This window comes from Micromys minutus, assembly GCF_963924665.1.
Source record: "Micromys minutus genome assembly, chromosome: 1".
Classification (NCBI taxonomy): domain Eukaryota; kingdom Metazoa; phylum Chordata; class Mammalia; order Rodentia; family Muridae; genus Micromys; species Micromys minutus.
Genome location: NC_137969.1, coordinates 140,248,406 through 140,265,002, shown reverse-complemented (window position 1 = coordinate 140,265,002; position 16,597 = coordinate 140,248,406). Strand labels below are relative to the sequence as shown.

Here is a 16,597-nt window from a genome sequence, read left to right as displayed (position 1 = left end):
AAGAAGAGAAGCATAAAGCCTTGACCGCTCTCTCCCCTCTGGGAAGGAGCAGGCGTGCTGGCGAAGAAGCATCCACTGGGGGGCGCACTGGAGGATTGTTTTCTTTCTTTCTTTCTTTTTTTTTTTTTTTTTTTTTTTTTTTTTTTTTTTTCTTTTTTCCATTTTCAAACTGTTTTGGTGAACACCAATACATAAAATAAATACAAATATGCTACATCCCTTTCAAGCAAGGACTCAGAGAGGCAACCTGGCACTAAAACCACTTATAAAAAGTACAGGGAGAAGGGGCAAGACGAGGGCCTGTAAGGATCCTGTTTCCTTCCTAAGCAGAGTCCTAGAGCAATGCTCACTAAGAGCTGAGCTGCCTCCATCAACCCCTGGAGGTTGTGACCTCTGGAGTTCACTTATCTTTCCAGAGGTATCTTCTTAGTCAACGTTACCTCCTCTTACATGACTACAGAGTGGGTCAAAGTGATGTAATGCTAGACAGCACACAAGCCTCTGCCAGATGGAGAAGGTGGCTCACACTGTTAACTGTTTGTAACAGAGGGCACAATGAAACCACCTACTCTGTGGGTAGAAAGAAAGGTTTGGAGGGATGAGATCAAACTGTCAAATGTGTCTGGGAGACAAAGAACAGGAACTTGTCAGGAAAGCAATCTAATGGGATGGGAATTTTTGGGCTGATATAATTTGTTTGGATTAACTGAGAAGTAGATGCCCTTACCCAAGATGGTTTACCTTTGGTGTAGATAAAGGAAGTAGGGGTGTTGTGGTAAAGGCAAGCCCAGCCTACAAAATTCCTAAAGAATGCTAGATTTAGGCTTCTGTTTATCCAATAAGTTAACCTTTACCCGTCAGGATCCTTCTGTTTAGGACTGTGTCAGCACTGCTACAGTTTCGGGTGTCCACTTCATAACTAACATTGTTGGTATAAAATAAAGTAGAATTTATTTAGATTTTGATATCATCAAGTTCATTGTGAGGAATGTGTCTCTGTGGTCAATCAAAACATAAGTAAAATATTAATATATAACTACAAACTTGTTGTCATGGGCAAATGAAAGTGTCTATGTAATGGAAAACTAACTTGGTGCTCTAAATCACACAAATTTGAAACCTCATCAATTTTTAAGTTTAAGACAGGAAATATTTTCTCAGTTTTAGGCTAATGTTATAGTTCACCTTGGTGTTTTTCATGCACTCTTTCCAAAAGTTCTACATCAATTTATGCATATAATCCTCATAAAAACCCACTTAAAACACTAAGATTTTTAAACACAGTATGTTAAGAAACTAAAACAGTTTGCAAAGAAAATCACCTAGTGGTAGCATTTTGCCTCCAAGCCTGGTGATGTCAGTGAGTTGCACTAAAATCAAATTTGATAAATAACATTGCGACACCTCGTTGTTCTCACTATTTTGCAAATATGTTCTGACATGGATTCTTAAAAAAAAAAACAGTTTAGTCAAAAAGAGTATATAAATAGTACAAAATTACCCAAAGGATCTCTTTCTTTTATGACTTACAGAAAAGAAGAAAGTTGTGTGGTCGCGGATGTTGTCATGAAATTCCGATCTAGTAAACGTAACAACAGAAGAGCAATGAAAACCAGAATACAATCTGTCCTACAAAAGCTCAGCAGCTCTGGAAACTTGGAAATAACCCCTTCGAATGAGATAACATGCAAGTACCATGATTTATGCCTTTTCATATTAATTCATCTTTCAACTTCATTCAAATTTACATATAATTAACATGAGAATCAGCTCATTCTTTGTAACTGAACTTTCTAAGGTTTATTATAGTTCTAAATATTACAGACAGCTCTCTAATATAAAACATGCAAGAATTTGTTTTTTTTTTTCACTTTTTACTCATTAAAATTGTTTTAAAGATTTGATTTTCTTCTTAGATGGAATTTCAATATGGGAAGAGATCTATTTCCTCGTGTCCACACCAGAGCCATCTATTTTAACATGTCTTTTTCTATTGTTTTGAGTCCTCTATAGAATGGGAGAACATGACAAAGAAGACTTTCTCATTTTCCTTCTGAAATTGATTAGGTAGTTCTTTAAGGCTGTTCCAATAGCAGTGAATTTTAGAGGTTGAAATCTAAAAAAAAAAAAAGAAAGAAAAAAAAAACTTAAGGATTCACTTTACCATTATAAAAAAAAAATAGACTCATAATTCTTGAGTGATGATGAAAACAAGTGCAGGTATCATTTTGGCAACTCATTTTGATTCCTTTAGATATGTATCCAACAGAAGATAGCTGGATCATATGATACCAGTATTTTTAGTCTTTTTTTTTCTTAAAAATCCCAGACTGTTTTCCATAAGTGTACTGGTAATTAACAGATCAGTTTTGTTTACACTATTTTCCTATTACCCAGAATCTGATATGTAATAATCAATAAATAATTGTTACATGGCTGAAATAAATGAACTATGTAATAGACATCTCTTTGGCTCTGCCTGCACTACTTGCTATCAGAAGTCATGACTTCATGCTGAGCTCAAGATCAAAAAGGTTTTCCAGCTAAAGAGTTAATGTTTAGTCAAGTACGCCTAGACCAGCTGTCCTCAACCTATGAGCAGCAATCCCTATGGACCTCCAATGCTCCTTTCACAGGGGTTGCCTAAGACCATCAGAAAACACAGATATTTACCTTATGATTCCTAAAAGTAGGAAAATTACAGTTATGACATAGCAACAAAAAGTTTATGTATGGGGAGTCACACAACATGAGGAATTATTAAAGGGTCACAGCATTAGGAAGGCTGAAAGCCTTGGCCCTAGACACTGCTCCAATCCATAGTTTCACTGTTTCTGACTGTAATTACCCATAAACCAGGTCTAAGTAAGAAAACATCAGCTCTTCTCCTACACATTAAGGGACACTTTCAGAGAGCTTCTTGGGTATTTGCTATTTGGCAGTGTGCTGGGAAATTCTGCCTCCCAGAATGAAGGAAGGAAAGAGCTATAAGTACAGAATAATAAATAGAATTGACAATCAAGAGGAGATATACAGAGTCAGCACATAGTAGAGTGCACGTCCATGGTACATACCAAGCCCTGGGCTATTTTTCCAAGCATGAAATAAAAATGAAGCAAGAGAAAGAATCCATCAGCTCAAGCCTACGCAGTGTAAGAATAGAGACTGCTAGACGGATCCAGAAAAGAGAGAGACTACAGGTCAGAAGGACTCAGGTGTGAGAAGGATCCTAAGACACGGACAGAACTTGTCCTGAGAAAGAGGGAAATGTGGGAAAGAGTAAGTCCTCAAATAATCATAATGCTTTGGAACAAGAAGCCAATGGATATCTTATAGGTAATTTTGCTGCCTCTACTAGGGGCCAGAGTCAAAGAGTTCCTGTGTTGGCAGTTAGGCTTAAAACTCAAGTGTTTGTTGTTCAACGAAGAAAGAAAGGCAATCAGTTGTTTCTGTTAGTTTTTCATGCTTCCAGCAGAATGACTTGGCCCTAATAATGCTGACAAAAAGCAGATGAAGCACAGAACCTTCTAGCTGGAAATCGTTTTGTGTAAACCAGGTTTAGAGGCCATGAAAACCTATTTTAGCAAGTTTAGTTTACTGAAAATAAGAAGACTGCCCAGTAAGAATTTTTAAATCTGGCAGAATGTAATCTGACATCATTTTAGAAAGTATTGGTCCTATAAAATAACAATGTGGAAATCAGTTTGAAGGTATTATAACTGTACAAATGTTAATTAGAGTAGGCAGCAGAGAAATGGATGAGAAGAAGAGAAGGAAGATTTTCATCCACTTCTAACCATCTATAGAGATGGTATCACTTACAAAGGGAGGAAACATAAGTAGTATGTTCTTGATAAATTATGCTTATGCTAAGGTTAAGAAAACTATTAGACCTGCCTTAGAAACCATTGTGAATGCAGGCCTGGAAGTAGGGTACAAAGATCGGTCACCATGTGATGCGATGCTGTTGGCTTTTCTGGCACTCCCAACAACCCTGCTACTGACTATTTCATAACACACATCTGATATCTGGGAACACAGATCCTATTTTAACTCCCATTTAGGCTACTCTTTCTCTTCTGGTCTTCATGAGCCATTCTTTAAAGTTTCAATTAGTGCAAATGTTATGTCCTTTGTGATGATATCTGTCACTCTCTTGGTATTGTTATCTTTTTCTCCACCTAACTTTTCACGAGAATAATATTTTGGTTAGCATCCATCTGTAAATAATGTGTTAAGAGACCCTTTGTTTTTGTTCACTCTTGAAGAAACTGCACATAATATAGCAATACTAAAGTTCTACACACACATACCAGTGTCTACTCACAGGTGTAGTTGAACAATGAACAAATGGATTCTTCTATAAGATGTCACACTGTACCCTAATGGCTGCCTAAGCCTTCTTTTGCCAAGAGACATGAGTGACTTTTAGAGCAGAGACATTTGTTAAGTATTTCATGAATTTCATGTAAGCACAAACTTCCAACAGTTTGAGTGCAACAACACACGGGGATGAAGTGGCAAAGAGATTTCTAGGGCATACGACTCAAGGCATTTCTAAAAGCTTGGTGAAGCCTGGGAATCTGAATTTCAGCAAACCCTCCTCCCAGAGACCGCATCTCTGGTTGTGTCAGCACCGAGCTTCGTGAAATTGAGGTGAAATGATATTGAGCTCCTGTTTTGTTGATAGTCTTCTCCTCTTTTCTTTCTTAACACTAGCCCTCACTGACCAGGATACAGAAAATGTTTTGACTCAAGGTAAGTTTGTTAAATTATTTTAAATTACTTATTAAATTATGATTTTTGAGCATAAGTCTTTTGAGCTCTCTGACAAGGCCACATCGGTCAAGTTTGTGCCTTCATTCTGAGTTCACTCCGGAAGGTTCTTGTTGAAAGCAGACCCTGCACCTCAACCTGGTTGATGGAACAATGTTTAAGCAATCCCTCCCCTTAGAAGAATGGAAGTGTAGACAAGGGCCATCCATTTGGCATTCTTTTAACATCAGGGTTCTGCCCGTTTTCATGGCTGTTCTGGGAAGCTTTGTTCCTGTAGTTCTAAAGCAGTGCTTCTGAAGACCTGCAAATTATATCTGTTGACAAAATTCATGTAGCTTTTGCAACCACCAAAATGGCTTGCTTTGTTGTGGATTTGGGTTAATTATAAGGTAACAAATTACAGATGTCTTGTCAGTTGGAGGCTGAAGGGAGAGGCATTATGTGCCATTGTCACCCCAGATACATTCTCTAGTATAGAATTTCTAAAAACATGAACTTTACTTCTCAGATCAGCCAAATATACTTAGAAGTTAATTTCAGATACTTGGATTTCCAATTTCCTCTAGATACATAAGAGTTTTGTTAGTGTGACTCTACTACACTATATTTTCAATTCAGTCATGTGTTTAATCTATGATTGTTTTTAAAAAATTTCTATAAAATAATTACTAAGGAATTTATTTGGAGAAGTCAGGAAAGAAACCCATAGCCATGTATGTTCTTAATGGAAGTCTAGCTACACCTTCTTTATTGGAATGTTTGTAAGAAAACAAATGCTTAGGGTTAACAACCCATTGCCAATAGCAGTAGAAATTATTATTTATGATAGACCTCTAGCATTACTAAGAAATGTTAAACTAAACATGAGAAAAACTATCATAAAATTTTGGCTTGGAAAAAAAGATTTTGGCTTGAGAAAAACTGAACAAACAAACCCACCCCAACCCATTTCACCTCTGGCATTAACACATAGGTTTATTCAGATATTTAAATATGGTTTTATTAAAGAGAATCTCCACAGTAATTTTCTAAATGGAAACACCACCAAATTGCCAGCATGTTAATTCCTTTATGTTGTTGATAATGATGTTGTTGTCATTAGAGTGTGGAGCACGTCCAGACCTTATAACTCTGTCTGAGGAGAGAGTTATTGGAGGCACTCTAGCTGAGACAGGTGACTGGCCCTGGCAAGTGAGTCTACAGCTCAATAATGTTCACCACTGCGGAGGTACCCTGATCAGTAACTCCTGGGTCCTGACAGCAGCTCATTGCTTCAGAAGGTGAGGCCACAGCTACTCTTCCATCTGGAAATAATTAAGAAAGAAATATAGATGGTGACTCCACCCATAACACTTATGACTAAGTATAATTAGATATTGACAATGGAATAATTCAGTGGAAAATATTTCTGAGTCTTTTTTTATTCATGGAAATATACTTAATTGTCTTTTCTCCTTGAGCTCAATGGTTTGCTGGTAGGTCTCTGTTTCAAATCACAGTATTCCATCATGAGGAGAAAAGGGACCATACACTAGAGTGCTTAATTTAAATACGTGTTATAAAAAGTTTATAGAATTTGCACAACTTCTGTTCCCAAATTAGGAGCAACACTATTGTATACATGGTAGTATTACAAGCAGGACAGATTACAGTAATACAAAAGGGAATTTTAAATTGTTGTTATCTAGTCTAGAGAGATGTTTAATTGTTAAGAGCATTAGTCACTTACTCAGAGAACTCAGGGTCAGTTTTTAGCATCCACATTCTGGCTCCAGTTCCACAGCACACAACAACCTTTTCTGACCTCTTTCAGGCATCAGACATGTAGGCAGTATATATACATTCAGGCAAAACACTCATACACATCTAACTAAATAAAGAACGTTAATTTTTATTTTAATTTTTTATTAAAAAAGGGTTTTGCCATTATATCATAGAAGCTAATTAGTAGACTAATAGTTGGCTTGGAGACTACAAAATCCCACTCATTTAATTTTCCAAAATTGATTCAATACCTATATTGAACACAATAGTATACAACATAGAAGTACTAAATACAAACACCTTCAGAATGCTTATATTAGATCACTTACAATGAGCCATTACAAGTGACTACTTCCTCTGGAATAAGTGACAGGTGGATGGAGCTAAGCAAACTTACTGTTAGTATACAGTGAAGGTCACACCACCCTTAGGAGAAGTTTTTAGTTCACCATAATAAAAATACCTAGGGGATGCATCTTCTTCAAGGATAAGGATGGGGAGAATTGAGGGAGGTTTTGTGTGAGGGGAGACTGGTTGGAAGGAGAGAATCGGGGGAGGTTTTGTGTGAGGGGGGACTGGTTGGAAGGGGAGAATCAGGGGAGGTTTGTGTGGGGGGGGCTGGTTGGAGAGGGACAGTGCTACTGGGGTGTAGAGTGAATAAAAATAAATAAATTTTTAAAAATTGGGAGCAAACTAAAATTAAAAAAATCAGCCAGAAAAGTAAACTCCAGTGAGCCCCTAACAATATCTCCTCTTTTCTCAGACTTTTTCAATTAGTAGAAAACAACATCGTTAGCATATATTCAAGTCAACTATCAGTCAAATAAACTCAAGCTCACTTCAGACCCTTGATATTTTTCTCATTTGGCTCTTTGGACGTTTTCCCATCTATGACACTCCTCAAACTGCCATTTTTCTCCCTGAAATTGGAGAAAATCCTTTCCAATCCCTCCCACTGAGTGCATATGAAAACAGCTGGAATGTAGCTTGTGAACTAAAGTTCTAGGAAACCACACATTTTTCTCTATAGTTTTCTACTGCCGTTTTATAACTCAGCGTTGCTGAATACATTTGAAATTTATTTAAGATATCCTCCAAAAATCATGAGATTATGGTTTAATCAAGCAAAGTTGCTGCTGCATTTCAGGTAACACGAGGAACAAAGTTCGTAAGAGCATTTCAATCACCAGTGTCAAATGAGATGCCAAACAGTAAGACAGGGACTATTGGCTTTCAGTTACACTCTTAGTGTGGAAACCAAACGCGTAAAAATCTGGACTCAGCAGGCATTTAATATAATTAAGGATATACTAGGAATAGGATTAGATCTGCATGGTAGTAGAACCTAGTTATCAAAGCTGAGGACAATCAAAAAAATATAGTCCCAAGTGTCACCAACGAACACCAAAGAAGTGCAGAAAAAATCTTTGGATTTTGACACCACAAATGTACTCACCACCTTGATGGACCCAATAGAGCTGAAAACCCTTATGAACCATGCATGTGCTGGTATCCTCAGCAATAGCCTGATCATCACCGAGAGAGACAAAAGGGAAGTTGGAGGGGACTAGCCAATCTTATATCCAGGTACACAAAAGTGATGAGGCTCTATTAAAGATCATTCTATTGTTTTCTCCTCCATGAAGCTTTTATGGTGATTTCTTACTTTTCCCAGTAATCTTTGTGTTTGCTGATAGTTCAGTTGTCTCTTCAAGTGGTGTTGAATGCCTAAAGTATAGAGATCATAATTATTTAGGCTTTAATTCTGAAAACTTTCCTTATATAAACTAGACAGCCTCAATTTGTTGAGCTATGAATAGAGAGAGTTCAACTATAGTTAGTGACAGCACAGTTTGTTCCAAAAATCATGCTTGGCATGCTTCTGTTTTATTAGAACTTCATAGTCAATTACATTTCATACATAAACTAAGGATGCCATATTTATACATATCCCTATAGGGACTGGCATAATTCTAATGATGCTAGAGTGTGGCAGAGATAAAATTTACAGGTAAATACTTATATTCACTTTAGTGTTTCTCTACACTTTATATCTGGGGTTCATTCATGCATAATCAAGAACTTCCTATATACAGATAATTTTATTCTTGTATTGATTCCGCTGTTGGAAAATTCTTTTTAAATTACCTAATTAATTTTTACTTAATCACTTTACATCCAGCTCCTTTTCACTCCCTCCCACAATCCTTCCCTCATCCTTTCCCCTTCTCCTGAGAGGGTGACTTCCCCCTCACCTGGTTACTCTCCCACCCTGGTACACCAGGCTAGAAGAACATATTTTATGTACAGAGAACAGCTTTTGGGATAATGCCCACTCCAGTTTTTCAGGACCCACATGAAGACCAAGCTGCACATTAGGTACATATGAACAGGGAGGCCTCGGTCTAGCCCATGCTCTTTGGTTGGTGGTTTAGTATCTGAGAGCCCCTGGTGTCCAGGTTAGTTGATTTTATTGGTCTTCTTGTGAAGTTCCAATCCTTCCCCCTTTTCTTCCATAAGAATCTTTAAGATCCATCCAGTTTGTGAATGAAGGTCTACTTCTGTGTGAGTCAGCTGCTAGATAGAGCCTCCCAGAGCACAGCCATGCTAGACTCCTGTCTGCAAGTATAATAGAGTATCATTAATAGTGTTAGAGATTGGAGCTTGCCCATGGATGGGTCTCAAGTTGGGCTGGTTATTGGTTGACCATTCCCTCAGTCTCTGCTCCACCCCTCTTCCTTGCATTTCCTGTAGTCAGGATAAATTTGGGGTCAAAAGTTTTGTGGGTCAGTTGGTGCCCCCACTGCTCCACTTGGGGTTTCTGCCTAGCTACAGGAGATACTCTCTCAAGATTCCATATCCAAAATTCTGTGAGTAACAGATAAGGTCACCACCATTGATTCTTGGGTGCCTCCGCTATCTAAGTCTGTGTCATGTTTTATAGATTCCCCAACCTCCCTGCCCCCTTCAGTTGCAGATTTCTATTCATTCTCAAGGCCATCTGGCCATCTCTCTTTTCCAGAACCTACCACATTCTACTCCCTGTCTCCTCTCCCACTTAGTTCCCTTGCTCCATCTGTGTCTCATGGCCATTGCCTCTTCTAAGTGATATTTAAACATCCTCAATTGTGTCTTTTTTCTTGTTTAGCTTCATAGAGTCTGTAGAGTATAGCATGAGTATCCTATATTTTATGGCTACTATCCCCTTATAAGACTACATATCATACATGTCCTTTTGGGACTGAGTTACCTCACTCAGGATGATATTCTCAAGTTCAATCCATTTGCCTACAAGTTCATGATGTCTTTGTTTTCAATAGCTGAAGAATATGCCATTGTATAGATGTAGCACAGTTTCTTTATCCATTTTTCAATTGAGGGTTAACTAGGTTGTTTCCAGTCTCTGGCTATTACAAATACAGCTACTATGAACATAGTCAAGTGGAATGATATATTTCCAGAAGTGGTATAGCTGGGTCTTGAGGTAGAACTATCCCAAGGTTTCTGAGAAAATGACAAATTGATTTCCAAAATAGCTGTGCAAGTTTACATTTCTACCAGCAATGGAGAAGTGTTCCCCTTGCTCCACATCCTCACCTACATGTGCTTGAGGTTTGTTTGTTTGTTTGTTTGTTTGTTTTAATCTTAGCCATTCTAATCGATGTAAGATGGAACCAAGAGCTGTTTTGATTTGCATTTCTCTGATGACTAAGGCCTTTGAACTTTCTTTAAGTGCTTCTTAGCCATTTGAGAGTCCTCTGTTGAAAATTCTCTGTTTAGCTCTGTGCTCCATTTTTAATTGGGTTATTTGGTTTGTTGATGTCTAACTTCTTGAGTACTTTGTAAATTTTAGATATTACCCTCTGTCAGATGTAGGGTTAATGAAGATCCTTTTCTAATCTGTAGGCTTCCATTTTGTCCTATTGCTAGTGTCCTTTGTCTTATAGAAGTTTTTCAGTTTCTTGAGGTCCCATTTATCAATTGATGATCTTAGAACCTGGGCCATTAGTTTTCTGTTCAAGAAGTTGTCTCATAATGTCTGTTAGTTTTGTTATTTCTCTGTTTAGTTTTTGCCTAGATAACCTGTCAGTTGGTGACCATGGGGTAAGGACGTCTCTGACTATTAAAGTGTATGGTTTGATGTGTGATTTAAGCTTTAGCAATGCTTCTTTTACAAATGAGTGTGCCCTTGTGTTTGAGGAATAGATGTTCAGAGCTGAGATATCACCTTGGTAGATTATTTTCCTTTGATGACTATAGAAATGTCTTTGAAGGACTATAAAGTATCCTTCCCTATCTATTTTGATTAATTTTGGTTGAATGTTTTGCTTTCTGGGTCGCCTTACTTGGGAAACACTTTTCCAGCCATTTTCTATGAGGTAATGTCTGTCTTTATTGCCAGTTAACAGACAAAGGCAGACCTACCATAATGATACCTCACCTCTCACCAGAAACTCACTATGGATGCTGTGTTTCTTGTATGCAGCAGAATGATGGATCCTGTTTTTGCATCCATTCTGTTGGCCTGTGTCTTTTTATTAGGGAATTAACTCCATTGATGCTGACAGATATTAATGACAAGTGATCATTAATTCCTGTTATTTTGGTGATTAGTGTGTGCATGTGTGCTTCCCTTGTTTTTCTGGTATGAAATTATTTATTTCCTGTAAGGTTTTTTTGGGGGGAGTGAACTTATATTATTTAGGTTGGAGTTTTTCTTCTAGTATTTTCTGTATGGCTGGATTTGTGAATAGATTTTTTTAATTTGGATTTGTCTTGAAATATTTTATTTTCTCCATCTATGATGATTAAGAATTTTTCTCAGTATAGTAGTGAAGGTTGGCTTCTGTAGGGTTTTTAAGAGGTTGGAAGTATTTATAATAGCCAGAGCTGGAAAGAACCGAGACGTCCTGCAGTAGATGAATGGATACAAAAATTGTGGTACATTTACACAATGGAGTACTACTCAGCTATCAGAAACAATGACTTAACCAAATTCTTAAGAAAATGGCTGCATCTAGAGAATATCATCCTGAGTGAGGTAACCCAGTCACAAAAGAGCAGACATAATATACAGTCACTGATAATTGGATACTAACCCCAGAAAGCTCTGAACACCCCAGAAACAACTCACAGACTGTGTGAAGCTCAAGAAAAAAAAGAAAGAAAGAAAAGAAAAAACCATTATGCTCAATCCTTACACATCAAGAAAGCTTTGACTAATTCCGGGTTACATCCTGTTTTACATGTACTTTATGCTCATTGTAACTAGTAAGACCTTAATGCACATTATCAAACCTTTGAAAAAAAAAAAAAAAAAGCCAAGCACTGACAAAAATGTATTCAATACTTTTATGCAAAAATGCTTAAAATATGTTCATTTATCATTGTTTTTTAAAATAAAGTTTTCAAAAAAAAAAAAAAAAAAAAAAAGAGGTTGGAAGGTATCTGCCCAGGCCCTTCTAACTTTTAAAGTCTCTGTTGACAAATTGGACGTAATTCTGATAGCTCTGCCTATGTATATTATCTGGCTTTTTTCTTTTGCCAATTTTAATAATCTTTGTTCAGTAGATTTTGTGTTTTGATTGTTATGAGACAGGATCATTTTTTTTTTCTGGGTGAATCTAATTAGTGTTTTATAAGCTTCTTATATGTTTATAAGCATCTCTTTCTTTAAGTTGGGGAAGTTTTCTTCTGTGATTTTGTTGAAAATATTTTCTGGTTCTTGCATCTGGGACTCTTTTTTTTAGAAAAAAGAAAATAAGTAATCTTTTAAAGGAGAGAATGTCAGTACGATACAAATAAACTCATCTTAATGGATAGACAGTTGGTACAGCACCCCATCAAAGATCACTGACTAAAGAACAAGAGTACAATACAGAATCAAGTTTTTGAACAAACACAATAGCTGACCAAGCTCTCTGCAGTTACAATTACATCAAACAAATAATTAAAATGTGTGAAAAAGTCCAAAGATTTCACTTTATAGTCCTTTTCTACTTGAATGTATGCAAACAACAGTATAAAAATCCCATCATTGTCATATCTAAATGATGCTTGTTAAGAAAATTAACTATTTTATAGTCTATATTATTTTATTCTTCACAATACAGTCCTGGGACATAAATGTCTTGTTATGTCTTAATTTGATAAATTATTATTTTGATAACTTTTAATGGGAACAAATAGAAAAACATAAAAAACATTACAGAAAATGATCAGCAGTTTTGTGTCTTCTGGTTTATTTGTTGACTCACACAATCCTATACTCTCTCCTCTGGGACGAGAACAAACACAACTACAGCAATGAAACAGTCTTAGATTGCTTTCTTACTAGTATGGCACATTTTTACATCCATTTGATTTCCAGCAGCAGGGTTTCAAAGTATTTTTTAAATTTGCTGTTACACAATATCTTTTTTTTAATTTATTTCAGATACATTTTTTAAGATTGTAATTAAGTATTTGTGGATACATATACACATATATATATATATATATATGTGTGTGTGTGTGTGTGTGTGTGTGTGTGTGTGTGTGTGTAACAGTAATATAGAAAGAGAGGCTATTAATTTGAGGGGATAGGAGAGAGACTAGGAAAGGCTGTAGGAAGGAAAGGGGGATGTGATACAGTTCTATTTTAATTAAAATATATTTTATTTTTGAGCTTCACTCAGTCCATGAGTTGTTTCTAGGGTGTTCAGAGATTTCTGGGGTTAGTTTCCCATTATCAGTGACTGCATATTATGTCTGTTCTGTTGTGACTGGGTTATCTCACTCAGGATGATATTCTCTAGATGCATCCATTTTTTTAAGAATTTGGTTAAGTCATTGTTTCTGATAGCTGAATAGTACTCCATTGTGTAAATGTACCACAATTTTTGTATCCATTCATCTACTGAAGGACACCTTGGTTCTTTTCAGCTTCTGGCTATTATAAATAGAGCTGCAATGAACATTGTGGTGCATGTATCTTTGTTGTATGTTGGTGCAACTCTGGGGTATATGCCCAGAAGTGGAATAGCCAGATCACTATTCCTGACCTCAAGCTATATTACAAGGCAATTGTGCTGAAAACTGCATGGTACTGGTTCAGAAATAGGGATGTGGATCAATGGAATAGGATAGAAGATCCAGAAATGAGCCCTCACGTATATGGTCACCTGATTTTTGACAAAGGAGCTGTAAACATGCAATGGAAAAAGGACAGCCTATTCAACAAATGGTGTTGGTCCAACTGGCACTCAGTATGCAGAAGAATGAAAATAGACCCTTTCTTATCTCCTTGTACAAAGCTCAAGGGTAAGTGGATCAAAGATCTCCACAATAAACCAGGTACACTGAAACTATTAGATGAGAAAGTAGGGAAAACCTTAGAACACATAGTCACAGGAGAAAATTTCCTGAACAGAACACCAATGGCTCGAGCTCTAAGGTCTAAGATTGACAATTTAGACTTAATGAGATTGCAAAGTTTCTGTAAGGCTAAAGACACTGTCAAGAAAACAAAATGGCAGCCAACAGAGTGTGGGAAAAGATCTTTACCAACTCCACATCACATAGAGGCCTAATATCCAAGGTATACTAATTGCTCTGGCCAGACTTCCAGTATTATGTTGCATAAGTAGGGGGAGAGTGGGCAGCCTTGTCAAGTCCCTGATTTAAGTGGGATTGCTTCGAGTTTTCCACCTTTATGTTTGATGTTGGCTGTTCTTTTGCTGTATATTGTTTTTATTATGTTTTGGAATGGGCCTTGGATTCCAGTTCTTTGCAAGACTTTTAACATGAAGGGGTGTTGGATTTTGTCAAATGCTTTCTTTCTTTTTTTTTTTTTTAAAGGTTTGATAGTGTGATAAAGATCCCACCAGTAACAATGAGCATAAGGTACATGTAAAACAAGATGCAACCTGGAAATAGTCAAAGTTTTCTTGGTGTGTAAAGATTTTTTTTTTTACAATGAGCAAACAGTACATGTAACGCAGGGTACAACCCGGAATTTGTCAATGTGTTCTTGGTGGGTAAGGATTGAGCATGACTATTTTTTTTGTTTTGTTTTGTTTTCTTTTTTTCTTGGACTTCATACAGTCTGTGAGTTGTTTCTGGGGCAGTGCGAGCCTCTGGGGTTAGCATCCCACTATCAGTGACTGCATATTATGTCTGTTCTTCTGCGACTGGGTTATCTCACTGAGGATGATATTCTCTAGATGCAACTATTTTCTTAAGAATTTGGTTAAGTCATTGTTTCTGATAGCTAAGTAGTACTCCATTGTGTAAATGTACCACAATTTTTGTATCCATTCATCTACTGAAGGACATCTGGGTTCTTTCCAGATTCTGGCTATTATAAATAGAGCTGCTATGAACATTGTGGTGCATGTATCTTGTTGTATATTGGAGTGTCTCTGCAGTATATGTAAAGAAGTGAATTAGCTGGATATTCAGGTAGTACTATGTCCAATTTTCTTTATTGGAATCTCCAGACTGATTTTCAGAGCGGTTGTATCAGTAACAACCCCACAAACAGTAAAGAAGTATTCCTCTTTTTCCACAACCTCGTCAGCATCTGCTGTCATCTGAGTTTTGGATCTTGGCCAATCTGACTGGTGTGAGGTGGAATCTCAGGGTTGTTTAGATTTGCATTTCCCTAATGGCTAAAAATGTTGAGCACTTCCTTAGATGTTTCTAAGCCATTCAATATTCCTCAATTGAGAATGTTTTGTTTAGCTCTGTACCCCATTTTTTTTCACTTAAACAATACTGCAGTTTATCAAAAAACACATAAGAAATTTCAACTTATTCTTGAGTTACAAAAATCAAGGTTTGGCTAAGTTATAAACATGTTTTTCATGTAATTATTTGCATAACTCTAGTAATGCTCAGTGGCTTTAAATCAGAACTGGTTCTTAAAAAGAACACTAAAAACACAAACATACTTAGCCCCTGTATTTACCTGTAGAATACTCATTTATGCGTATGTCACAGGATTTGCTGTATCAGTTACAACTTTAAAGGTCACATCCAAAGGAGAAAGCAAACCACCTATAAACTGGCATTATCTGTTTATTTTTTGGCTTATGAAACTTCCTTAATTTGTTGATATAGCAAACAAATCTCAACTCTGCTATGCAAATGACAGAAGGAATCTGCTCAGCAATTAGCTTTAGAGTTCAATTTCATACAGGCAACATGCTATATGTGAAAAAATTACTACCTGAACTACAGGTATTAAATACTGAAAAAAATTAACAGTTTATTATAATTTATTTTATTTAACAATCTAGGAAGCTCGCGGCCATCAGCAGTTCCAATGCAATTTCAGGTGCAATTGGGAATTCTGGAATTTCAGTGGAGCTGTTAGTATAGTGGACCTTGTAGGTAAAATACATGCACACTTTTGATAGCACATGTGAAGGGATCTCTCTAAAATTGACCTCATTGGTTTCATTCTCCACAAACTGACCTGGACCACTCAACATGGCCTTTATTGTTCCTGATGTTAATGCATGATCTCTTTTTACAATAAATTCATGACCACCAGAAGATACTAATTTCACATACATGGCATCAGGGCCTTCACAGCCATCATAGGTTTTCTCTTCTCCATCCATTCTGTTCTTACAAAATTCTATTTGATCCCAGAGAAACTTTAGTAGTTTCCTGGTGAGGCCGAGACGTTGTCCACTAATAACTTGCGTCCGAAGGAAGTGCCTGTACCCCATTTTTTTAATAGGGTTATTTGATTCTCTGGTGTCTAACTTTTTGAGTTCTTTGTATACCTTGGATATTAGGCCTCTATCTGATGTGGAGTTGGTAAAGATCTTTTCCCATTCTGTTGGCGGCCGTTTTGTTTTCTTGACAATGTCCTTAGGCTTAAAGAAACTTTGCAATCTCATTAAGTTCCATTTGTTAATCTTTGACCTTAGAGCTTGAGCCATTGGTGTTTTGTTCAGAAAATTTTCTCCGGTGCCTATGTGTTCTAAGGTTTTCCCTACTTTCTCATCTAATAGTTTCAGTGTATCTGGTTTAATGTGGAGATCTTTGATCCACTTACACTTGA

At 36.8% G+C, this 16,597-nt stretch overlaps 2 protein-coding genes across 2 annotated transcripts in view; one reads left to right on the top strand and one right to left on the bottom strand.

Annotated features, from left to right (window-relative positions):
* The window catches only part of LOC308414707 (transmembrane protease serine 11D), a gene marked incomplete at both ends in the record, with an annotated part of 46,347 nt that overhangs the window by 11,273 nt on the left and 18,477 nt on the right, over window positions 1-16,597 (top strand). The window contains 3 exons of the mRNA XM_080909947.1: window positions 1,533-1,691; window positions 4,691-4,758; window positions 5,879-6,056. Of these exons, the coding sequence (XP_080766073.1) occupies window positions 1,533-1,691; window positions 4,691-4,758; window positions 5,879-6,056 (405 nt within the window). The remainder of the gene's footprint in view (window positions 1-1,532; window positions 1,692-4,690; window positions 4,759-5,878; window positions 6,057-16,597) is intronic.
* LOC308439756 (elongin-C-like) lies at window positions 15,810-16,151 on the bottom strand (the record flags this gene model as incomplete). The annotated part of the gene is made up of 1 exon (XM_080941714.1): window positions 15,810-16,151. Exon 1 carries the CDS (start codon window positions 16,146-16,148, stop codon window positions 15,810-15,812), a length of 339 nt encoding a protein of 112 aa, XP_080797840.1. The 5' UTR covers window positions 16,149-16,151.